The sequence below is a fragment of the Nipponia nippon genome, unplaced genomic scaffold, assembly GCF_047370975.1.
Source record: "Nipponia nippon isolate SJK-2023a ecotype South Korea unplaced genomic scaffold, ASM4737097v1 scaffold_9, whole genome shotgun sequence".
In the NCBI taxonomy this organism is placed as follows: domain Eukaryota; kingdom Metazoa; phylum Chordata; class Aves; order Pelecaniformes; family Threskiornithidae; genus Nipponia; species Nipponia nippon.
Genome location: NW_028262413.1, coordinates 33,504,286 through 33,530,810, shown reverse-complemented (window position 1 = coordinate 33,530,810; position 26,525 = coordinate 33,504,286). Strand labels below are relative to the sequence as shown.

At 42.3% G+C, this 26,525-nt stretch overlaps 1 protein-coding gene across 2 annotated transcripts in view; it reads right to left on the bottom strand.

Moving 5' to 3' along the window:
* Positions 1 to 26,239, bottom strand: part of ALDH1A2 (aldehyde dehydrogenase 1 family member A2) — a 59,100-nt gene extending 32,861 nt beyond the window's left edge. Inside the window, exons 1-3 of one of the 2 annotated variants that reach the window (XM_087744492.1) lie at positions 26,203 to 26,239; positions 484 to 588; positions 146 to 286 (exon numbers count right to left, since the gene is read on the bottom strand). In XM_087744492.1, coding sequence (XP_087600618.1) covers positions 146 to 220 — 75 coding nt within the window. In that variant the 5' untranslated portion in view covers positions 221 to 286; positions 484 to 588; positions 26,203 to 26,239. Of the gene's footprint in view, positions 1 to 145; positions 287 to 483; positions 589 to 24,889; positions 25,213 to 26,202 lie in introns of those variants that run through there. The other variant, XM_087744491.1, reaches the window with a different exon arrangement.
* Between the last annotated feature and the right edge of the window lie 286 nt (positions 26,240 to 26,525).

The following is a 26,525-nucleotide window of genomic DNA, read 5'->3' as shown; positions in this document are numbered from 1 at the left end:
CAGGTCTTAAGTAGACAGCCATCTTAGCCATCAAGCTGAGTGTAGTTTTCAAATATAATTCATATTAACACATTTGGGAACTAATTTGCTCTCAGAATGTAAAACTGACAGGTGATTTGACTGTTGATTTTCATGTGCCACTTACAGCGAGAATTGCCCTGTCTCTTTCGACCAAGTCTGCTAGCTTATCCAAAAGATGGCCTCTTTCCGATGCATCCATTCTCCTCCACACTGAACCTAGAGAAAAGGCAAGGCGAGCTGCCCTCACTGCTTTGTCCGTATCAACCTGTCAAGAAGGAAGAAAAAAAACAAAGGCACTGAGGTAAATAACAGTATCAGGCTTATGAAATTTGCTGTTGTACAACCTTAGTCACATGATGGGTTTTGGAACTGTGATAAATAAAAGGACTGTCCAACAGTGCTATTCTGGACCTGTTGCTTTGATCTATTTAGACATTTCTAGCCATTCACGGGATGCATTACCTTGTCAGCTTCCTGGATCTCACAGATCTGCTCTCCTGTTGCTGGATTATATACTGGGAATATTCTCCCACTTTCAGAATTTTGCCACTCATTATTGATGAAAATCTAGAAAAGGAAGAAAAGTCATCAGTCCTCCTGCATGAACAAACAGTAAGGTATATAATAACAAATTCCTGGGAAAGGCTGCAGATTCTAATACAAAAGAGTTGAAACTTATTTATGCCTGTGAAAATTACAGTTTTCAAGAGTTCAAGCAAAGGGTCAGCCCCTGATGTCTTTCTGTATTCTGTGGCAGTGTTACTATAGAAGCAACGTCAAACTCTAAATAACTTGGTTGACATTCAAAAACTGTAACAAATAAACGAAAAAAAAGGAAAAACCTGTATCAGAGAAAAAGCCTTGAAGCTGCTGGAGACAAGACAAGGATTTGGAGTAATCATTCAATTCAGTAAGTAAACATTTGGTCACTGATACAACCCAGTCAAGGCTGAATAATCTCAAACATCACAGTTCTTCAGTACACAGTCAGTTGATTATGGCTGCAGTGATGGCTTGCAGCACAGAATTAACTTGCTTATCTGCTTGGAACAATAGAAATTGTTAAATTCTCTCAGTGTTGACATCATTTTAATTGTCATGGGCAAACCAAATTTGAATTTTAATGGTGCTGACAATAGCTGTCTTGCGAGAGGTAATGACAGATGAATTTATTTAAAGTAGATTTTTACTGGTAGCTGCATACATGCCAGTTATTTTCTACTAAATGACTTTCAAGAACAGGATGCAATTATTTATCAGCAAATATGACATAAGTCACTCTAGGAAAATGACCGAGTGAAAGGTTTTCCAGGTATTCAGATGCTTTCTGTCCTGAAATCTTTCTAAGAACAAGTGTTCAAAAAGTCCAGGCACCATATGAGTTCCTTGGAGATCAGGTATCAATGTTCTTTCATTGTATTCCATGAAATACAACTTTAAATGTGTAAGGGGATGTTCTGGCTGCATTGAAATCAATGGGAATTTTACCACTGACTTCATTGGAGGCAGGAGTTCACCCCCCAATAGAAGGAATGTTCACCACCCTTTTTTGCATGAGGGGTTACATTGTGTTTATTGAGACAGGGACCTTTCTCTGGTTAAAGCAAAGCCAAGCCCCGTACCCCACACAGATCCTACAACTGTGGATGAGTAGAAAGCCGAGGGACCCTTTGAAAGATTCAGGAGTCAGTTCCAATCAGAGACAGTCAGGTAGCAGAAACTGGCCTAGATCATGGCTATGGAACAAGAATGAATGATCCATTAAGTATTGGTCCCATTTCCTCACAGAACCACCACAGACGCTGGGACAAAAACCTGTCCGACTGATGAGGCAGACTAAACATCACAAACGACTTGTCCAGAGTAGTACATTGCCACCTCTTTAATCTTGCACTTTCTGCTCTCTTACTACCACGCAATAAAGAAGCTGTCACCTTTGTACTGATACATGGCTCAGGTCAGCCAGATGAGCTCAGGGAGACGATGGAAGACAGTTCATCTGTAAGGACTTTGCTTAAATGGTGTCAGGTTTTTGGTTCCTTTTTGTTTGTTTTCTTTATAGCAAAATTTGATGTGGCAAAAACCAGAACAAAAAAATTACATATTTTTCATGTGGAAATGAATGTAACGTAATACCCGTCCCTTCCAGTCAAAGAATAGTATGGTATGATTACAGATCAGCTGCTGATTTTTTAGGTTTGGAATAGTACAATGAGGATAGCCACACCAGCCTGCCAAAACTTACTCTAACTTAAGTGTTTACAACTTGTCTGATGGCAAAAAAAAAGCATCAGCATCAAAATGCTGGGTGTTTAAGGAAGGAGGATCACCAAAGCTTTAACATATCTGTAAGGAAGGAAGGAAGGAAACAAGTAGAGTGCTAGTCATAAATCGATAAGAAGAAACTGAGCTGGGAAAAAAACCCAAGACTATTCTAGCCAAAAAAGCAGCCAAGAGAAAATACAGTCAGAAAGTTCAAGATGAACAGTTGCAATGCCAAAGAGTATAAAGTGTCCGTAAAAGAAAAGAACATGGTGAGGACACCGATGCGCCTGTGCATTTTAAAGAAAGTAAAGAAATTGCACACTCATTTGCACATGAAGGCGATGATACATCTGTAGAGTTTTCTGTTACCAGGGATGAGCTTACTCAACCTATTCTCCAAGCCAAATGGAAGCCATGTAGCTATGTTCTTCTCAGCAGGGCTTATTAGCTCAGGCTCAGTGCCACACTAACTGCAGTGACATAGCTTCTGGTTCAGAGCTGACTCATGTCCGGCTGACTCAGGCCATGGGCAGAAGGAACCTGTGCCTGCCTGCAAAAGACCCTGGCAATACAACAACTGTGCATAGCAACCAACAATTACACGTGCTTTTGCTTTTATGGATGTGTTTCCATTGTGTTTCCTCATCTTCCCTGTGCCTCTAGCCTCAGCCACTTCGCTGTGTGCCCTTCCACCCATTTCAGAGTCTGTCCTTTCTTTGCTTTCCCCATCTTTTTGTTTTGGTTTTCAGAGGTAGCTGAATCCAGGCCCTACCACACCATTACCCATCTATCACTTTCTTTGCACACTGTATTTATCTTGAACCTGTTCATGGCCGTGGACTGTAAGCTCCTCAGACCGTGGGTGGTGTCTTCCTGCTCAGTGGTTACACTGCTTTGCAAACCAAAGTATTGGCCCCGTTAGGACACTTTGGAGCCAACCCAGCCAAAATAAGATAATGAAAGAATCACCAGTGTGATCTCTAGCGACTAACACCGTAAGCCAAAATCCTCCAGTGTATCATTGTCACTTTTTAGACTGTAAGTGAAACAAAGAAACTCTGAGATCTGTGACCTGTGTGGAAGAAGCCTTTTACTGTCATTCTTTCCATTGAGTTCAGTGGAGTTAACTCCATGCCCAGAGTGTGTGGGGGTGTGCTGAGGAGGGAGGGGAAGGGAGAAAAGCTTGCAGCTTCGGGAACAGATGGCCAAAGGGGATGTAAGGATGTTTGTTTAAGGTTACAGTATGTACATAAACACATAGGTTCCTCGTGTGATCTGTCTTGAAAGAATAAAACAGTTAGGTTGAGTACAAGAACCTGAGAAGTGGAGGCAACTGCAATTCAGTACTCTTCCCTTACAGGAGTGGTCTGTTCTGTTTTAAAAAGATTGAAAAAATGTTAACTACATTCTGCTGGGATGAACACCTATCATCAGGTTTGCTAGTACACAGGACACATATTTGTTGTTAAAATACGTTTCACTATAGCAGTAAGAAATAGTGCCTTGAAATTACAAGAGTGTTGCAATTCAAGTTGACTGGAACTATAAGGTGTATTATTTTTATGGAATGCTCCATTTATCCCACAGATTTAGAAGAAGAACAGTGATAGCAAATATTTCGGATAGGACATGGGAAGGATCTATTTGGCATAAAGTTAGAGTTGAAGGCAAGAGAAATTGCTACTGTTAATGGTTAATGTTAGTTTCTTCCTGTTCCACTTTCTATAAACAAGGTATTGCCTATACAAGCTCATTACTGTAAACTGAGCACATTTAAATTGGCAGTAAAATCAGAGTATTTACTCTAGTGCACAAATAAAGTACCTAGTCCCATGTTTTGGAACAGTTTCAAGTCTTGAAATGCAGCAGCTGGCGGCTTTACAAGCAAAACCTTACACTTAAATAATTCACTTTTGAAAGTTTTAGGTGTTCTGTGTCAGGTAGTACCATTCAGCAGATATTCCTACCACCAAGACGCAGATTCTTTTGCAATAAATTTGCATTCACAGGGGCTTTTATAACTCTTCCAGCACTACTGACTCCAATGGCTGTTGATTAAACGTATATATCCTGTACATTTAATCTGACTTTCATTATGGCCACTTCGTAAAAATGCCATGAAATGGACAAGCGATGACACATTGCAAGAACAAGGAATCCCTGCAAAGCCTCAAACTGGGTTTTTTTCTGCCTTATTTATAGTGACCATGGTAAAGGCTAACTCTAAATCAGGGAGAATATTTGACAGCAAATGTTCCTATCTATGGATTATATATAACCCATCCTAAATGCCAGATGAAAAAGGGGTAACCCTAGAAAAAAAGAAGGGCTTGCTTCCATGTAAATCATGCTACAAATTGGACAACACCCAGTGAGTTCATTGTTCAACCTCAATTGTGAAGGCTATTCACATTTACTATTCCCCTGGAATCAATGTTAATTAAGGCTGACTGGGGCTATAAATCAGCCTTTGGTTTTTACAACTTAATTCAGCATTAAGCATATATATGTAAATAAAAGGTAACTGATTAACCACTTGAGTTTTCCAGGAGTTACTGAGGTAATTTGTTTTTGTTTGAGTCCTAGTGTTACCTTTTGTGATTTGCAGCAAGGAAAAGAAAAAGTATATAGTATGTCATGTATTTGCTATGTGGTATTGTGAGTAGTTAAATAATCTGGCCTGTTGGGTGCTATCAAGAAAACTGTGCCGAAAGGGAAGAAGGGAACACTTGAAAAATTTTGGAATACGTGAACATTTAGTTTGCCACCTACTCTCAGTAGAGCCAATAACAGCGGTATTGTCAGAGCAGGAAGAGAAGCGGCAAACCTTCCTGTTTTGCTTAGGTGTCCCTGCCAGTACAGTGATTTGGCCAAGAACAAACCCAACAGGCAAAACAGACAATGCCTCTTCTAAGTGAGGAATCTGGCGGTAGTTGGGGTACAGTGGTCTAAGGAGGAAACGAAACACGATTTGGTCACCAGCAATGCTGCCTCAGGCAACACGCAGAACAGGGCAGCAGCTGAGGTAGCGGGTGGGTGAGGGGGGTGCGTGTGGGATGGGGAAGTTTTGAACAGGCCTTACAGTGTAATAGGTGTGGTTGGAAGCTCCTGGTTGCCCCCGTGAACATGCCCTTGGAGTGTCATCATTCTCCTGAGATCTCATTGTAAAGGTCTCGTGATAATTTCTGTTCCTTTCCAAATGAAAGATGGAGAGAGCGTGGCATTTTGCTAAAAGAACAGGCACACCCCTCCTGGTACTGACAATAACCTTTTCCCCACACACGCACATGTTCTTATAGACCTTTTGATAGAACTTTGCAAGATGATGGTCCCACCACATACTTGCAAGGTTCAGATTCTGCCCATGGTTAATTACATACAGCCACCGTTGGCAGAGTTCCATAGGACTAATCAAGGAAGCAATCTGACCCATCCTACAGGGCACATGACTGTTCAGAGCCTTTGAGATACTGTATCATACAAAAAAGTATACAAAAGAAAAGTAAAATTCAAATTTATCATGTAAAAATTCAAGTTACTTTGAGACTCTGCTGCCATGTAGTTGGAAAGAAATTATATATTGCATTTTGCGTAAGACCTGCATTTCAAAAGCATTATGCACTGAGTTCAATAGCATTTTTGGATGCTCATCAGTGTTGAAATCAAGCCAAGAGTAAATGTTTTTAGTGTAAAGCAAAGCAAATTAAGCTTTGCAAATAAACAACTACAATATCTTGTTTAAGTAGCCATCTGTCCCAGTTGGCTTACTAATAATTAGCAACTTAATGCTCATTTCAAACCATGCAGGTAATTGGAGTGATAAGTATTCAAAGAGAAAGGGACGTGTACAAAACCAGGCTGAACAATCTAATCTGCAATGCCGTAGCAGCAAAATTCAACACAGGGAGAAAATGGAAAGGATTTTGTGTTTTCATCACTATTTACCACTGAGGAAGTACAAAACAACTATCTTTGTGGGGGTGTGTATAAATATAATTATTTAAAAATGCAGCACAGAACTAATACCTCCTTTGCAGCGCTTAGTTGAATGAGGTTTAGGTTTCATGGCACTACAGATTCCCTCTGATGTTCACCCAGGGGCCAGCCCTGGATTTGGAAAATGGAACTGATTTTGGAATTCACTGGGGATTCCTGCATGCTCGCTGCCTCTCTTTTTTGTATTGTCTTCTCTGAAAACATAGAGGAAAAAAGTAATTTGGGCTCCTTTAATTCATAAGTGTAATCAACACAGGTGGCAACAATGTAACTTTTCATTTCCTTTCTTGAAAACCTTCTCAAACGATGTGCAAGTGAAATGATGATCTACATTCTTAATTCCATATTGCTTGGTGATGATGTCATCAGACATTTTCTTCAGGCTCCCCAGCTGTATAAGTAAGAACTTCAGCCAGTGGACAGACAGTGGCCTAGCATTCAGCTCTTTGGAGGTGGAATTATTTTCCCATGGATTTAATAAACAATATTTTTATGCTGTTGCAGCTCCAGAAATGTTTTTTTGGTACAGGAAGAGGATTTTAACATCCAAATAATAATGGCTTCCCACAGGAGATATGGTTCTGGATGAATGGAGGAAGGAATGGGAATTTCCTAACTCAATTGATTTAGTAGCTGGTTACAGTTTCATTCCATCAAAGATCTTTTTTTCATATGTGACTTTCTCCTTAGAGAGCCTTTGACGTTAAATCTGCAAGGATGGGGGAGGGGGCATCAGATGCCAAAGTACTTTATAAAAGAATCACAGCTGTTCGGCCCTCAGCATCTTCTCATAGCTGGAGGCATTAAGAAATACATAATGGCACTTTTTTTTGGTGGGGGGGGACATACAACAATTTTAGAGGCATGCAAAAAATCCAGCAGCAGCATTTCCCTTGGTAAATACTGCATAACATCACAGATACCGGGCACCTGTGCCTCAGTCCGGTCAGGAAATTTCATATCCTTTCCCATCTCGGCAACTTCATTTCCTCTCCTTTGGAAACATTTCAAGAGCCCTAACGATTAGTACAATTGTAAGGGAATGAAGTCGAAGGGATTGCCAATCAGAGGTGCAGCTTGTTTATTTTCTCAAGCTTTGTTTTCCTTCACTTTTATGGCTGTCTTGATACAACAAATCTCTCACGTTCTAGCCAGAGCCACTCCTGGGAGTGACTAGAAACCAACAGCTGGCTATGGAATCAGCAAAAACCTGGTTTATAAGGAGGCACTAGGAAAGCAAAAGCCAACCCTGGCAGACCGACTGCTGACTGGCCAGCGATTGATCAGCAGTGCCGTTTTATTTTATTTTTAAGAAGGGGATTGTTCAGGTGAACAGCAAGAGTCACTGCTCCTTGCTGGCAGTTCACAAGTCGTCAGTAACGGGCCACAGACTTCGAGGCCAACCTCCCCAGACATTCTCAGTGCAGAATCCTGCTTCTCGAGGCAGTCCGTGAATGAGCCTTCCGTTGGGCAGCGCCAATGACTGCATTGCTTGCAAACGATACACCTGCGCAAATCAAGGCGGGCTGGCTGGCTTGAGCGTACAAACAGAAATGGTTATCATGTTGTTCATGGTAGTTACCCCAGAGCAATATTAGTCCTGCCGAAGTTACACAGATTTTGGTTCTTGTAATGAGATGCCTTTCAACTGTAGAGGAACCGTAATTGTTTTAAGAAGAGTAACACTGAACTGTACATGAGTCACACTGAACTTTGCCCTAAATTTAATTCTGGCAAGCAAGCGCCTCTGGATATAGCTGGTTTTCAGCCACTAGAGGTCCAGTCCCACCCACAGTAAAAGAAAAGGAAAAATCCAATTGGTTTCAGTGGGAGCTGAATCAGGCCCCAGTTGATGATAAGGAAGCAATGGCAACAACCTCCAGAGGGATGTTTGTACTGGGAGACAAAGCTGTTTCACTGGAAACTTGACACCTGCTCTAGAGCCTGTGAGATCTGCGAGGGCCAAACAAAACCAGAACATGTTGATTTTTATTTTTCTTCTTTGGCTGTGGGGTTGTCCTGGCTCCTTCCCTCTCCTTACCTTGCAATGCTCCCCCCCAAAAAAAAAACCCCAACTATTTGAAAAGGAAGAAGAGCTCTTTGCTAAAGCTGTGTGTGTTTTGGGGTGTTCAGGTTTTTTGAAAACTCATTTGGACCTCAGAGCCAGAAGAATAATGTCATGGCTTTTAGACACAGTCTACCAGTCTAAATGGGGGTTTCCTTCATAACCCAAGCTTGAAATTTCAGTCAAGGAATCTGGAGTCCAAACTGCAGAGTGTACTGAGAGGGTTGGAGAATTTTAAACATTTACAAACATACTACAGCAAGAGGATAAAAAAGTGGAATCAGAAAGAAAATGCACAAGAAGTGAATGAGGCTGCTCTGGCTTTGCTGTCAGCACAGCAGTACGTCAAAATCTCGGAGAATTATGTTTGCACAACCCATGTCCTGTGCCAAGGGTACGTGTCTGCATGAGAAAACTAGAGCGTTCAGCTTCTCTGGATGTAACTTCCAAGTAGCAAAGCCTGAGCCAAGCCTACAGAAATCAAACAGTCCTTGACAACAGTGGACTTTGGACCAGAAACCAAGTATTTAAAATAGGTGAATACATCAACGTCTCAGTGACATTTCAGTGTGTGTAAATGAAGTCAGACTTCAGCATGGCAGACATAAGCTGGAGGAGGATTCATATGACCTAGCACCTAATGGTGGCATCCAATGCAGAAGCTCAGTCCCCTTTCCAGTCCCGGTGGGGTGGGAGGAGAGGAAGCAGCACTCCCTCGGGGCAGCACCCGCCGGCTCAGGCACGCTCCGTCACCCCCCCCGCCCCGTCAGGGCCTGTCTCTCCGGTGGCTGTTGCGCTGGCCCGCTCACCTAGACACCTTGTTGAGGTGCTTAAAGGTAGATACAGCGAGTCCCCGCTGAGCCAGCTCACAGCCAGTATAGGTTTGGGGAACGGTACGCTAGGAAACGGGCGTGACTCAGCGGAGAAACTGGGGGAATGCAGGGTCTCTGAGCAGCAAATGGAATCGGAGAAAGGGCTTGAAGCCTCCTGTCAGTCTGCTGTGAAAGTGGAATGTAACATGATTTTTTTCTCCCCTATGTCCCAAATCCCTCACACCAAATGTTTGACCTGCCTGTCTTCCTGTCTTAATTAGTCTTCTGTCCTTCTGGGAGCTGGGTCTGTTCTTTTGCAAATGGCAGCACATCAGACAGGGGAAACCTGTCATGTTTATTTTCTAAGCTGTAGGGGGCACCCATTTGAAAAAACTCCCAGCTTATCTAAACGTTTTTGTTTGTATGATTTTGAATTAGGAAGTGTGAGTAATTAGTTAAGAAGATTAAATAAGTCTTAACAACATGCAGTAGCATGCTTACTTTCCTCCTCCCCCCCAAGTATTTCCTGCACAAAACCCAGGCCGCCAAACTGTGATGATACCCTTTTCTATTTTAGTTTCTCACTGTGCCACATGCTGATATAGCATCCGTTATTTCAATTCAGTCTCATTAAAGGGATTATTTTGCGCCTGGTTGTTCAAGAAAATTAATCTAAAGAGAAGACACTTCAGATTGTATTGTCTGTTGAACTATACCCACCACAAACATTTTACTCTTTTTGGCTGCCTTATTAAACCTGTGGGAAGAAACTTTCCTTGCAGCACATAAAGGCTTCCCCAAAGCAATTTCTACTTTTTTTTCAGTTAATGAAGAATTTATCTGCTGTTAATAGCACAATACAGGAGCAATAACACTTTCCCATAGCTCAGGTAATATTTCATGTATTCCTAAGAAACTAAGCTCGAAATTTTACTTATCCTTTCACTTGTGGAGCTCTCTTTAATTGCTGGAGAAGAACATTTACTGTCTTGCTTAGCGCTGCATCAGAAAACATTGTTTCTGAAGCCAGGATGACTGAAAAATGAAGTATGCTCTACATTTCCACTAATAACACAGAAAAGCCATCACTGAATGATTTGGGTAAGGATGGCAGTGTTTTCTGTGGAGTACGATCACTGATGCCACTTAGTGCAACTTAAACATGAAATAATGAAAGATTTCTGAAAATCCATTAAATCAGGAGTGGAGAGGAGGGAGTATTTGTTTACAGGATCAATTATTGGGCTGTCACTGGGCATTAATGAAGTTGTAGCTATTAAGAACTTGATCCTGGAAACCCTTCCACAAGCACTCATTTGAAACAGTGGGAATGAGAAGGGGTTTGTACAAACAAGACTAATATTAGTCTGTACAGTTTCCCTGTGTTTTGCGTCATTGGTGCATTGCAAGTCTTGTGTGCTTATTATGTGTGACATAAAACAGTGTGGTCTATTTATTTATACATGGGAAACATGTTCTGCCATTCAAAAGAATCTAGCAGATCATCACTTGTAGGTAACTGCCATTTTAAATGTTCATCACCAAAGAACAAGTTCTTACTTGGAAATTAGCTATGCTGCATAAATAAATACTCCTACTAGGATTTCAGACACTATAGGCAACGTGGAAAAATACAATGGACAAATTTATTTTGACTTAAAAGCTCCGTCTGAGAAAATTACCTTATAACTACACATGAGAAATTGCTGGAATGTCAACTTCATTTGCAGTGGCCCCTTATGGCCTGATCACCCCTCCCTGGCACGATAAATCACTGGCAAGATCCTTACCTTAACACGTTTGATCTGAGCTCAGCAAGACTTGGTTTTGATGTGAAGAACTCCAGATCTGTTAGGTCAGAGACAAATAGCAGAGCCACTGACCTGCAAAGTGCTAACTCTATATTAGACCCAAGTGAGCAGCCATAAGCTCCTGGAAAGTTTGCCTTCACTTCTACTTTGCATCCTGAGTATTTTCAAATATTACTGCTAGCATGTTTTGCTGAATGGTGCCAGTGACATTTCCTTTCATGTCATGCTGCACGTACAGAATCCACAAAAAGTCAAACCAACAAATAAGCATGCAGTATGAGAAGCATTATCTTGGATAAACTGCTAGAATTATTTGCACTTTAGGGCGACATGAAATAAAATTCAGTATTTATCAGTTTCTTTATTTCATTTACATAAATGGCTTGCACTGGCCCTTTTCTACCTGGACCATGCTTACTAATATCATAATGATATTCACCAGTACGCTCATTAAGGTGATTGAAAGTGCCTGTATGTACATGTCTGTACATACAGACATTCAAACTACTCTAAAAAAAACAACAACAAAAACCACCACCAAAAACCGAAAACCCCAGCTTATGACATTGCATTCAAAGTCTGAACTTTCACAAAGACCAGTTTTGTGGCCGCTCAGTTTTGCGCCTGGGTTTGAAACTCTTCCTTATTGTCCTGGGTAAACAGTCACTTATCTGTACAATAGTAAGCAGGAGTGTTAGTCTACCAGAAAATTGGATGTTCTTAATGGGCTTTGGGGGAGAATAGCTTTGCATCATCAGCATTAAGTTAAATCACATTAAGTACCCACTTACAACATAGGGATTACCACTTATGACATCTTTGGTGAAAGCCTTTAAAACAAATTGTTGTGTTTGTTAGAAGAAGCTGGGAGATAACAATCCCCAGAAGTCTGATTTATAAACCCTTTTTGCTTTTCAAGAAGATGCAAAGGAACCCAACACCTCTCATTCAATGCTGCAATGAAACCTCTCAGGCTGGAAATGCTTTTCAGTAAAAAGTCTTGGGAAATAATGATTTATTTACTTCAGAATATTCCTCTGGAGAGAAGAAACCTTTAGCTAGATTCCCTTTCCTCAGAGTTCAGTTCTGATTTCTCCTCCAGTTCTTTCTGCCGATAAGCCATTGACTTTACATACACAAAACTGGAACAGGTCATTCTACTTTTTATTATTCATAAGGCTGATTGGGGAGAACTGGGCTTAAGCTGTCAAAGTATCCTGCTGTGCTTGGATACCTGACAAATTTACACCCCAAAGTACACTGTGGTGCTAAGACTAAAACTGGATATGAAGCATTCTTGCAAGAGCTGATTACAGTCCCAAGCAAATAAAACACTTCAGGGTATAGCAAAATAATGCCAATATTTTATAGAGTTTAACATTTTTATAGGTGACTGGCAAGCTATTCTGTATAGAGATGTAGGCCTGCATGAAAAATGAGCTCTTCTATTTACCTTTAAATGGAAGCAGACTAATAACTTTGAGTGTGTAAATTAAAAACATGACCCTCACCTTTTGCCAAACATGCAGCATTAAAAAAATGGACTAAGGCAAAACCAAAACATAACTATACTGAGATTTCCCTAAATGAGAAAAGTAGGTTATAAGTCCTGTCAATAAAAAGCCTTCCTTAAAAACAAATGTTCATGTATGCAGTCCTGAGAATTTTTTTTTTCCCCCATTTCCTTTAAAATTCATGTTTCTCTTCCCCTTTCTAACCAAATTCCCTTTTTCTCTGCTGGAGCCCCTTGTAATGATACCAGAATGTGGGCAAACCTCAGTAGTCTCCCTGCTGTTTACAAGACAGGATTTATGCTCAGTGTAGTGAACACAATGACACATGATCACTAAATGGCTAAAACCACCATCAAGACTTTAATCTGAGAAATTTTTCACCCAGACATTGCAAATACTATTGGCATGTAAAAGTATGAAAACCAGTATTAATTACAGCGAACATATGTCACCCAATGCCCGGCTTTCTGCAAGGAGTACACCAATACTAGCCGTTTGTGAAGGTTAATTTCATGCAACCTTTGGCAGTTATCTGGTATAAGGTATGTCGCCAATTCAATCCATTAAGTAATAACTAAATCCTCATGGGACCTAGCTGAAGTCAAATGTTGTTATTCCAGGTTCACTGCTTTTAGTCTCCCTGAAGACCATTTAGGCAAACAGCTGGAAGAGCTGACTACAAAGGCTCCCAGTCACAGGGAACCACTCTAGGAAAGCAGGTAAAGGCTTCTAACCAGGAAATCAGTTATCAAGGATTTGTCCTGTTGCTCCCTCAAGGAGAGAAATGAACTGAGACAGAGAGCAAGAGCATGAACACATTTGTGTTTCAGCTAGAGTCCAAACATTAAAAGCAATTGTCTTGGCTGATGGGAGGAAGAGCTCTGCTGCACCCAGTTCTGCTCTGGGCTCCTGGCTGTCATCTAAATAGCAGGGCCTGCCTTCTCTCTTCACGTTGGAGCACCTTACTAAAACAAAACCTTTGAAAAGGGAATAGAAACAATACCAGAGGCAACAACCTGGGCTTCCAGTACTGTCACTGCATTGCACCAATGGAAATACTCCTCCTCCTAGCAGAAAAGTACAGAGGGGAGCAACACCGCAAGCTCCAGCTTCATTTGAACTCATTATGCAGATCTTCCAGCAAGGAGGGCACTGCCTCCCAGGCAACGCTCAAGGGAATGACAACAGAGATGACAACTGATAAAGTGACACAGAAAGAGAGCAAAGAGCACAAAGAAAGGGGTCTTTTAATCTATACTGTGTACGCATGTACAGGTGAGTGCACAGAAAAGTGTGCAATTAATACCATATAGAATTGTAGACATGCATCCACATGTAAACACTGGCTCTGAAATTCATCTGCATTTCCATTTCCCAGAATAGTATGTACAGAAAAAGAGTTTTTATCTTCTAGTAGTCTGGCTGGTTTAGCAAGAGATCCTGCCTCTGACACTGACCTACTGTCTGAGTTAGTCATGGTTACACTCCCACAAATTTAAACTCCCCCATCTGTGAATGAGCCTTGTCACCAGTTTGACAGTGAGACTGAATCAATTAATGCTTTCTAAAAGCTTTGATGGAAGGAGCAGAATATTAACACTTGCAGGGGAGTGATGCTAGCTAAAAATGTCTTTAGTAATGTAACAAATGCGTTTTAAAATCACTATCAAAGGGCTGGACCACCAAGACTAGGTCGGTCATCATCAGCACAGCTAACCCATTTAGTGTTAGTCTCATATCACAATTTCAGATGGACAAGTGAAAAAGCAGAGCTTGATTCTCCCCTCTCGGGAAAACAGCATCCCATAGACATCACAAAAGAACGAAGAGGCCGTTAAGTAGCTGCGGTAAAGAAAATGTGATAAGGACAAAAAGAGGAAGACCAACAAAAAACCATCAAGCACTGATGGAAAAGGGGATGAAGGCTTAGCCAGATGTCCTGAAAAACAGGAGTGCACGTTTGTCAAGGTCCATGCAGGCCATTCCAGTACAGGACTGCTGCAACCACACGTCACAACTGAAGAAACTGGAGAGAATAAAATAAACCCCTTGATTTGAAAAGGCAGGTGGTAATTTCTTGGTAGTTTCTAACTACTCAAGAATAAACTTAAACTATTTCTGTTACAGCTGAAAAAAAACCACATAACCAAATGTCAAATGTGTATGTTATGGTATACTGGTGAGTTTTGAAAATAGCCAGTGGAATCAGGACACTGCTTTTATGCCCAGATGCAAAAGAACATTTAAAATAAACTCCAACTATGTTTCAAACAACAAAATGAAGTGGTTCCTTAAAAAAACAAATCTATGTATCCAACTAGCAGTTACATAAATGCCTTTTCAAATCAATTTGACAGTGCAAAGAAGTATTAAAGCCAGTTTAGATCTAATTTCTATTTTAAGGACTTTTTACACTATCGGAGTGGTAAATCAGAGTGAGGTGCAATGTCACGGGAAGTGCTTTAGTTGTTGAGCTGAAAAGACTTTACAGGGTTTTTCAACTGACTACACATCACAATTTTCATCTAGGCCATCTTACAGTTAGGAAATAAAAGCCCAAGTGCCTATAAACCAGGATAAGAAATCTAAGTGTGAAAATGGGTGATCTGGACTGTATCACGGAGAAGAAAAAGACTAGCATTTTTTGAGCGTAAGGGGATGAGAATTATCAGAGGCATACCACAATTTCTAGGTATAAGCTATGTAGGAAGGGCAAGTCAGGCGGCCGAGAGGGGGGAGTAGCTCTGTGTGCAAGGAATTGCGTGGCTATTTCTTGGAAGAGAAACATAACACAGAACATAGACCCACGGATATAGAGGCAGTGTAGATCATGAAGGATAATAGCAGCAGTGAAGTACTGACTTCTGAATAAGCGCAACTGAAGTGCCATTGAAGTGGCACTGAAGTGGAAGAAGAATATGAAGGCAATAAGACTGGTGCAAAAGGAACTGCCTATTAGTTCAGTGAGAGCTGCATTGAGATAGTGTCTAGAGAACATACAGTGTTCTGTATCCTAATCTAAACAACATTCGACATAGTCCTGTCAAGGACTAAAAATTGTGTCTGAACCCCTGAGAAACGGTTACCCACATAAATAATTTCAGCTTCATTGCAGGAGAGAAACACATGAAGAAGCCCTACTCTCTGGGATACTAAACTTCAAGAAGCAATTTTTTTTTAAAAGAGGAAGTAACTTAGAAACTCCCTGCTTGAAGCTAGGAAATTAAAATCCATAGAATCAGCATGGAGGCTTAAGAATGTGAAAAAGTCAAAGAAGATTTGCATTCCCAAGGCTAAAAACGGGAAGCACAAGCAAGAAAACAAATGGGGTGACTAAGCAGGATGATACAAGAGGAGATGTAGGCCAAAAAAAAGAAACAAAGTGCTTACTTTAAAAGGCTGCAAAACACAAAATGAAAATTAAAAATTGCTACTAAATATTCTGAAGACAGATACTAAAAAGGTAACATAAATAACACAGCCAAGAGCAGCCTAAGTTTAATAAATAAGCAAATATAGGCTGTGGGAGAGTCAGTGGATCCCGATAACAACCTGGCCATGAAAAGTATAAAAGGGAGACTGAGAGTATTTCCAGAAGTGGCTGCTCATTTGGGGGGATCTCAATTTAGCTCTACCAAAGTAGATGATATTTTTGGCCAAAATTTAATACATGTTATAGGGTCAAGGGAAGAAAAGCAGAGCCACTAGTTTGAACACTAGAAGATGACAGGTAAAATATTTGTTCTGGGGACTCATCTTCACTAAAACTCTAACACCAGCAAATACACCGAAGATCATTTAGAGGCTATGTCCAAGACAAGGGTGCTTCAGTCCCAATTGTGCTGCAAAGAGTTGAAATAAAGCTCCTGAAAGAAATCCCAAATGCTAATGCATCTCAATTCTTCCAGTTTTCAAAAGCTGAGGCATCAGGAATTGCACAAAAGCCACTAAGGATATACCAGGGTGGTGGCGGGGTGATGATGCATTAAGTGGTGTTTTTCCCACTGAAGCATGAGAACGCAATGCCACAGCACAGACCTGGAAGGACCTTCCAATTGGAGAGATCGTATTTCAGGTGAAACGTAGACCTGAGGTTCTGACCAGCTCTAGTCACGTGAGGCCAAATTTAAGGCATGCTGGCCTATTCACAAGAGAATGTCAGCTTTTATTTACCTGTGTTTACCTGAAATAGTAAATAGCTCTGCTTTAGAAATAAACCCGTTTCACTTTAGAGTGAAGCCTTTACCTGTGTAAATATATGTGTTTGGAACTTCCGTAGGGAAAGGCACTTTCTGATAGTTTCTGAGTCAAAACTGAGGGATTTTGTGTAACCATTGCAAGATGAGCAGAGCATGGTAAGAGGACAGTGTCTCCCTGGCATCCTCTTCCCATCCAAGTTCAGCAAAGAGGCTGCAGCCTGTTCTTCTGTGCAACACTTCCTACGTCTCTGTGACTTTCCAAACGGATTTTTGTAACTCGCTTGTTTTAAATTGGGGCATACTGGAAATCCACATGGAAATGAGCAAAGTATATCCTTTCTGTAACCACAACACCTGCTGTAGGCCTCTCCACAGCTGTCCCACCAGCATCCCTTTAGATTCTGAGTTCAATTCAAAGTCTTCATTACTTATGAATCCCTCACAGATTAAGGTCTATATACGCTAGTGGTCAGTGCGGTCCCTGTGTTTTAACCTCCAGCTGAGGTCAACTGAGATTGAGTTGACCTTAAACATTTTCATTTGGGTCACAGAATTTGATGTGGATGGTTCTCTGCTCTTAAGTGTTTTCCCACTTCAGTCCAACAAAGCTGGAATGTATTATGTTTCAAGTCATAAGGTAAAAATCTAGTTCACTAGGCTCTCTGGGAAAGGAACTGACTTCAAGTGAACAAGAATGAAGTCCTTTTTTTCTTTTGTCAGTTGGAGACTATTTCAGCAATGCTATTGCAGCAACACTTTGATGTGGCTTCACATATCATACTTTTAGTAATGAAGTGCTCCTATATTTAAAGCTTAGTTACACTGCGTAACTTAAAATCGATGTGTTGCACTCATGTCACAAAGGTAGATTGCTATTAAAAGTAACAGAAAATGCTGGTCAGTAGAAATACGTTTTTAGACAAATTCTGAAATATGGAACTTGTGTTTTGGATAACAACCAATTGGGTATATGCAGTCTGAACAGGAATTCCTCTGTTCGTTTGAGTAAGCACAAAAGTAATGAATGACTGGGCCCTTAGATGTCAATCACTTTTTAGACTTCATCTCTCTCCGCATAGTACTTAGTAGTAAGCCTTCACATAGCTATTTACGCACTTATTTGTGCTTGAGCAGGGATACTAGCACTTGTTTGAGGATTCCTCACTAGAGGACTGCACAGAACTGCAACTTTCTGAAGATTTTTTTAAACCTTTACACATCTGTGCTTATATTATATTTACATAGCTTCATTGTTGTCTCTGTATAAACGTATAATGTTGTCTCCCTATAAATGTGTTTTTTGTCTCTCATTTCTTTAAGCTGAACTAAAGTTGATGTTTTGGTTACTTGTTTCAGAGCATGAGTTCTTCTCTTTAAAAAACCAAACAGATAAAAAGTCGTGTTTTTCAGAAGTGGAGAGAATTAAACAATTTGCAAAAAATAAATAGTGAAATGTTACAGTTCAGTCTTAGGAAAGATAGCTGCAGAACTATAAAAGAAGAAATGTGACTTTACACAGGATCTGACTAATAATTTATGATATGGACCACTGAACTCATCTTTTGTCATTTATCTCTGTAAACCTGCAAGATTTCTTGGAAGATAGGTAGTCAAATGAGGAGCCGAGATGAATCAGTGGATATAATTTATTTAGACTTTAAAAAGGCTTTTGATGATAAAGTCCTTAGCAAGAGGCTATTAAGGAAAGTTAGTAACCATATGGTGAAAGATAAAGTCCTGCCATGGATTAAAAAGTGGTTGAGATAAGATAAAAAGACTGGAAATAAATGGATAATTCTCCCTGGAAAGAGGTTAATAGCAAGGTGCCCCTTCATTACTGTGACTAGCAATCGATATCTTGGTTCACCTGCTTTTGCAGATCATTAATAGTAAGGTACATAGTTTGCAGATAAAAATATTCAGGCTAATCAGAGTACTGATGAAAGTATCACTAGGGCTGAAGTTAAAAGGCATTTGGGCAACTCAAGGGTAGCTGAAATTTGCCAAAGGCAGTAAATGCAAAGCAAAGCCTGTTGGAAGGAAGGGTTCAAATTACTTTTAGATGCCGATATGTTCCCAGTGACCTGCAATGGCCATGGACAGCTTATGAAGGCAACCGTTAATGTGCACTGTAAAGAAGGGAAGACAAGCGGATACAGTGGTTCCATTGTGTGGTGCTCCCGGGAACAAAGCAGTTTATGGCAGCGAATACCTTCAGACTGACAGAGCCCATTGAAGTCTGTGGGGAACAATTCTGCATGGACAAGCTGAGCAGAGATCATCAAGAATTGTTGGACTGTTGGGACTTTTTTTTATCAGAAAATGCAGATACATCAAGACAGAAATTTAATACGGAAATGTACCAGGATTGGTGAACTTCTGTGGGAAATGTTTCTGAAGGACAGAATGGAATGGGAAAGTATGGAGGGACTTTTTTTGTCAGAACGAACGTGTGTGTTCAAGGCACATTATCCCAACTCAATACTCCAATAGTTAGGGTCAATGCCTGGACACCCATAGATCTTGGATCAAATCCTTGCTCTGTCCGACATCATGAGTATTCTTGGAGCAAAGACCTGAATCCTGCTTTTCCTCCATGAGTGTCCTGCCCACTGAGCTATCAAGTTGGTATCTCTCAGGCCTCATAAATACTTACAAGTGAATTATCCAACAGGCAAGAATGTGAGACTCTTTCCAAGGATAGCCAAAGGTGGATAGCATCCAAACCTGAGACCTATCCACCATGAGAAAGTAGGGATCCATATTCAGGTTTCTGCTCTGTTTGCTTCAGAGCAGGGGTATGAATTTTGCTGCTCTTCAGCTCGGGCAAGTGCTCTGATTATTACTGACCTTCTGGTTTTGGTGTGCAAATAAATATATGCATCTTTTGTATTGGAATACTTGAAATCATAAACATTTTTGCAAAGATGAGAAAAGCACTAATTGCGTAGCTCTTGGCTTTCAGTGTATCATCTGACCTTATAGACTGGACAAGGAGAAGAGAATTTCCCTCTAGCCAGCAATATAGCATTGTACAGCTTGATGCATTAAACCAGTTTGCATTTTCCCTAAAGATTCAGTCTTTCCTGAAAAATTCAGCACAGTAAGAGATCCCCGCTACAATAGTTACCTACTCAGTAATGTAGTGGTTATCTGCAGTAGTTATCTAGTTGTTGCCAGTTTCAGCCTGGCAGTTTCTGTATTTTTAATGCTCTTGAATTAACACGGTTATAGCAGCTGTATTGGAGCAAGCAAAGGCAGGGGACTGGATATGCACAAGACTACAATTGTTTCTTGATCCCTCATGCAAAACCTGGGTAAATTGGGTTTGTGCAGAAGACCTTAAAGGTTTGGGAAGAAAGAAAGAATCCTATATTCAGGCTGTTAATTGGAAAGAAGTGCATAAACAGTTTGCAATTACTATATGGGTTGATGGATTGTAATACTAACCACAAAGTATGAACACACTAGAAGAGAATTCAAAAGGTAGATTTAAAGAACAGTAAATCTAAATACAGTATATACCCTAAAACTTCATATATGATGATATAGAGGGACATATCTAGTGACAGCATCGGATGCTGAAGTGTTCCACGAAGGGGAAAAGTAGCTGTTTTATTTGTCTGCTCTTCATGCAAACATCTCCGATTTTCTGTGCCCCATCTTTTGTAACTGGACAGCGCTCACTGAGCTGACCCAAAAGGCTAGCTGATTTCTTCAAGAATCAGTCACTGAATCTGACTTCAAAAGGCATTAAAGTAGTGAGCTCATTCAGGGAAAGACAGGTGGGAAATAGCATGTATTCATCACTTACCCGAGTTGTGCCAAAGCTCATCTTCAGTTCAAAAAATGACAAAGATTCTGCATATTATTGTAAATAAAATAGATTTCCTGCCTCCTATCTTAATGTCAGTCTAGAATTTTATCTGGAAAACACATACTGGAAATTTTGGTGAAAAGAATTTATAATAGTGTTCTGCAGCATTCATTTTTGGGCAATGCCAAGAAAGCACAATGGGAATGAAAATACAGAAACTTAGTAACAAAACACTTAAAACCCAAATGCTTATCATATGAGAATTTGAAATGTATTTGTTAGTTCTTATCTACCCTGAAGCAGTTTGCCTACACTTAATACAAACTGCTGTACACAGATTTCTGTTGCAATCCTGGGTAGTTTACCTGGTCCATGTTTAGAAACAGACCTGATTTTAGCCTATGGTGTAAGAGTAGAGGCAAACCCCTTTACACAGGACAAAAAAATACAGTCGTCAGCCAGTTCAGGGACTACTACTACAGAAACATTTCTGTACCTCTTCACTGCCACAGTGCTGTAACTTCACCCCTTTAGAGCACCTCTTTATAAAAAGCTCTCAAAACCACAATTCTTCAACTTTTCCTTATGCTGAAGTTCTTCAACTCTTTCTCAGACTTAGATCAGTTGGCAAGCAAGAAACAAAACTTAAAACATCCAGCTGGATTGGTGTCTCCAACATGATGCAAACTGAGAATGTTTGTTCACTCAGTTACATGATGTAGTGACAGAGCTAGGAGAGGACAGAAGCCTAGGGTCCTCATTTTATACCAAACCATCTTTTAAAGTCAGTGTGACTTACTAAAACCACTATGAAAATACTTTGTAAAGCAGATTTGATTATACCATAAGAAAGGAAGGATAGCCACATCCTGCAGAAACACCTTTAGCCCCTCAAACGGAGATAGCAGGAGGCATCCATTGGGCTGATTCTACGCCTACTGTCAAATACTTGGGAGATGCTCAAGTCTCAGGAGGGAGAATGGAGTTTCATAAGAGCATGGAAGAGGAAGGCATCAATATGATGCCTAAGCTGAGAACCCTCTGATCACCCTCAGAAGCTATCAGGTTCTCAGAGCCATCAACCCAGGGGTGTGCTTCCTGTACAAAACATGCTAATAACATGTCCTTACTGGTCACCACGCTACGGCTTGTCTCACACATCTGATATTTCTGGAGCAGCCCATTCTGGGAGAGTTTCTGGCATAAAGCTGACATTTGTAGAAGTATGACTTGTTGCCAGGGAGAGGGCTGGATCCCCCGCCTACCTACATGCTCCCTTACGTATGGAGCATAGCACTGCCAACATGCTCCTGACAAGTCTGCAGAGGGCTTGCTGTGCCACAGGGCTGCAGAATAACCTAATTCCACCCAATACTGGAAGATCCCCTGTTCTGCAGATGCAATCCCTTCCCAAATGTTGATGTTAAGAAGTAGAGAATTAAAGAGTCATTACAATGAAAAGAGAGATAATCTCGCATGTAGCAGTTTTAGTCCTTGCCAGCCACACAGAAAAACTTAACCCTGTGTGCTTGAACACGCATCTTCATGTCTGGTTCACCAATTCTTATTACACACATCTAAAACACTTTTCACAGAGACCATGCCAAGGTATTTAAAAGCTGGGAAAAATACTTCTAATGGCTGTTTTTTTAAGGGAGCATAGGCTGACTCCCAATATTGAAGTCCCAACAGATACTACTGCACATCGTACATAACAACATAGTATCATATAATTTTCATCACTAAATATATTTTTTCTGACCAATGAAAAACTACATAGCCTCTGTGTGCTACATCAGGTGTACAGATCAGCAGGACGTAATACACACAGTTTTATGCTCATTTCAGTAAAGCTACCAGAGGAATATTTCACAAGTTTCAATAATTCTGCTAAATAATCAAATACATGAAAATTACATGGGTAGTATTACTTTTATCTATGTTCTTGGAAGGAGCTTTCATAGTAATTCCAAGCATAATGTAGTGTTTTAAAGAATAATGAAAAATATTTTTTTTTTCTGGTACATATTGCAAATCTTTAACTCGTTTACAGATTCCTAGAATTTTAACATGTTCTATCCTAGCAAAACTGTCTATTTCCTAATTTTAGAATTCCAGAAATGGAATTTAATTGGCAAAACATATTTTAAAATTACTTCGCTTAGTTTAAATGCTCACAGGTACCTCTATTTTTCATAAAGAATTAACTCCCAAATGGTTAAGATTTTACATTCAGAGACAGCTGTAATAAAGAGTTCAAGAATTCCGTGTCCTGGTTGTGTATTTAAAATTCTCAGCTAACAAGCAGGAGAGAGGCTGCTAGGAATGCTTACAGATGTCTGATTTTACAAGGTTTGGGGCTGTTGGTTTTTTTTTTTTTTTTGCTAAAGTGCTTTAGTCTAATGTTATTTATTGTTTATGGAAGTTGTTTGTCATTTAAGACATGAAGTGACCACTCCCCCAAAAGAAAGAATCAAGTTACAATCCATTATTTCATTTTTGATTGTTTTTCTTTGTAATAGGTGGGAAAGTGGATCCTAGATAAAAGTCCTGCCCAAGACAAGACTCCGAGCTGAAGACTCCAATTATCTATAAATCACTTGTATTTCCTGCAGAGAAAGAGAAAAAGGAGGGAAGAGCGAGACAGACAGAAAAACAGAGACAGAGAATATGCCAAGTGAAATATTCGATACCTGTCCTAAACCAAATTTCTCTCAAAAGCAACCAGGAGTTACCTGATATCTCAAAACCAAGCTCAGAAGAAACATCTTGCTGTTGTTTTTGGCTTAACGTTGAAATAAAATAGCTTTCTTTTACTTGTTCCATTAGTATAAGATGTATAACATCTTACATATTTCTGAGATGATAGCACTATATATCCTGAATTATTAAAGGTTACTATGCAGTTTACGTTCTCACAGATAGGAAGATATGACTGCTGATGACTGTTACCTTTTTCAAAGATTTTTAGAACCTGTTCTCTAGTTTTAGAGCAGAGATACGCAAGTACGCTTATTATGCAAACTGACTGTGATACTACTCTCATGTATTACCCACCGAACACTCCGGAAGCATATTTTACACTGAAACCAGCAATAATAAAATCCATGCCAAATACTATTTGCACAGTATGATTGCTCCCAAAGTGTAACACCACACAACATCAAATAACTACACTCCTTATTTATTTAAACTATTCTCAAAGAAATTCTATGCAAGAAACCATATGCATCTTTTAATTTGCATATTACAGCTTGCATTAAAATGTAACGAAATCTACAATAGTTGACTTTCCTCTGAAACATTCTTCCAGAACGTGGAATTGCTATATCGACTTAGAGGACAAATTAGTTTTGGCACCCGCTTAAAAAAAGAGAAAAGATGAAAAGCTTTTAAAGTGATGATACAGAGGAAAAAATTACACAACATCAGCCAAAATGAGTTTCCTATCAGCTTTAAAGCTCCTGAAGTTGTATTTCCAGTAGATAAAAATGTTATCACCTTTTTCCAGTGCTGATGTGCTTATTTTCCCATTAAGTTACTCGGTAATTAGAAACAAAGTCTGACACATTGTAATCTGTTTATACATTTGAAACTTCCCCAACAGAAATGAAAACATTCTTTAAGTAAGATACTAAAGATGCAAAGATTCAAAATACGTAAACGAATTTAAAAATTCAAATTGCATTTACAAACAAATGACTGTTCTTAAAGCCCATTTTAATGGACAAAACCAATTTAGTCCCATAACACACCATAGAAGAACAGCAGATTTTTCTACATTGACCCAATGGGTTTGTTCTTAACCCTCTCTTTATGAAAATCAGTCTTAAAGGTTAGTAGGAAAAAATATGCCCTCTTGCAATATGGTTTAAGGGTGTATTCAAGTATCACGGAAGTTAGTAGAGAGACCTGTTCCAGGGCTGTAACAACCTGGTAGTATTAAAGAGTCCTCCAGGAATTGTGAAAGACTCCCTTGGGCACAGAGGGTAATTCAAGAAAGAAAACATTTTTATTTTCTGATTGAGATATGCAGGTATGTACAGTAACTTCCTCTGAAGTACATCAAAAGCGACTGAAACATTTGAGAACTACTGATTTTGCACTGAAAATAAACCCCAAGAGCTCTGTAGAAAATACTACATTTAAAGAGAAGCGGCAAAGCCAGTCCCAACAGATCTAATTTGCTTTTCTACTATCTTGTGTTTTTCAGATGATTACAGGGTAAAAATCTGTTTCCTTTATTACAGATTCAAGGCAGTCTTTTAGTAGTTTTTTAATCTCTACACTCAAGTTGGTTAGGGCAGAATGAAACTGATTTTAAGTAAAATCCCTCCTTTGGAGGGAAAGCCATGAATTTCCCTGCCAGAACAAACGAACACAACTTACCTTGGTGTATTTGATTTCAAGGTTGAGAGTGGGAGAAGGCAGCAGATGCAGAGATGCCATCAGAGCTGCAGGATCTGCCTTCACCTCCCCTGGCATCTCAATTTTACTGGAAGTCATAGTCTTGGGGGGGTTTTATAGTACCACCGAGCCCCCCGCTCTGACCTGATGTTGTGTTGTGTTTTGGGCTGGTCCCCCCCCCCCCTCCAAAGCCCAGCGCTGAAGATGTTGCTCCCGTCCTCTGTATATAGGCAGGTGTCAAGCCGGGTCTCTTCTTATTGGACATGGGGGCAGAGGCAGGGGGGCAGGTCCGTCCTACCTAGGGCGAGAGCGGCGCAGCCCCGCTCACTCGCGCGGCGCAGCCGCCCCGCCGCGCCGCGCCCCGCAGGCCTCCGCCGGGCCCCCCCGGCCCCCGCGTCCCGTCCCGGGCGCCGGGGATCCCCCTGCCGCCCCGCGCAGGACGGAGCGCCCGGGCAGGGGTCGCTGCCTCCCGCCCCAGGAGCGGGACTGGGGAAGCCGGTCAGCGCCGGCGGGGGAGCGGGGGTCACCGCAGCCGCCGTGTTCCCCCTCGTGTCCCCCGCGCCGGGCGGGGGCCGGCGGGGAGGCGCCGCGTCCGGGAGAGGCCAGCCCCGGCCCCGCGCCGCCTGGGGAACCCCGGCCGCGGCGGGCGGGGGGAGCAGCGCCGGGGGCAGGCATCCCGTGGGGAGCCCTGGCAGCCCCGGCCGCGACGGGGGGAGGCCGGGCCGCACTCGGGAGGCCCTGGCGGGGCGGGGGGGGTGGGGGGGCCGGCGGCCCGCCAGCGGCGTTGCCTCACAGCGCGGCCCCGGGCGGCCTGCTCTCCCTCGGGCGCGGAGCCGCCGCGCAGCCGCCGCGCAGCCGGCGGGGCGGGGGCGGCCGAGCACAGCCAGGCACAGCAGGGCAGGCGGCCCCTCGCGGGTCCCAGGCCGAGGCGCGGCGACGGCACGGGGCCGCCCCGCAGCGCTGCCGCTGGGCCGGCAGGGCGCAGCCTCCGCCTCCGGCGCAGCGCGTCTGTCCCCGCTCCCCGGCCGCCCGCCGCCGCCCGCTCCTTTCCCCGCGCCGCTGCGCAGGGGCTCGGCGCAGCACCCCGCGGCTGCGCTGCTGCCGCCACCGGACGCGCGCTCCCTCGCAGCCGCCGGCCGCTCCGCGGCGCGCCCGTCCCCGCCGGCTTTGCTCGCCGCGTGCCCGCTCCCCCCGGACCGCCTCGCTTTTATTTTTGCGGCGACTGGCGCCGGAGCGGCCGCGCGTCCCCGGTGAGGGTGCGGGACGCGCGGGAAGCGCCCCCGCGCCGGCCCTACCTGCGCGCCGCCGCGCCATCCCCGTCCGCCTGCTGCCCCCTGCCGGCCGCGCGCCCGCCGCCGCCCGCCGCTACGGCAGGGGGCCCCCGCCGCGCGCCCCTCACCTCACCTCAGCCCGGCGTCCCGCCGCGTCTCCCCCACGACGTGGCCGCCGCGTCCCCCGCACGGCTCCGCGCCGGGCAGCGTGGTTCCTTCCCCCCGCGGCAGCGTTCCCGAGCTCAGGCCCCGCCTGGCGCCGCGGTCCACCGCTCTCCTGCAGGCCGGCGATGCCGGGCGCCCGCCTCGTCCTGCGTCCCGCGGGCCTGCGCTGCCGTAGGGCTGGA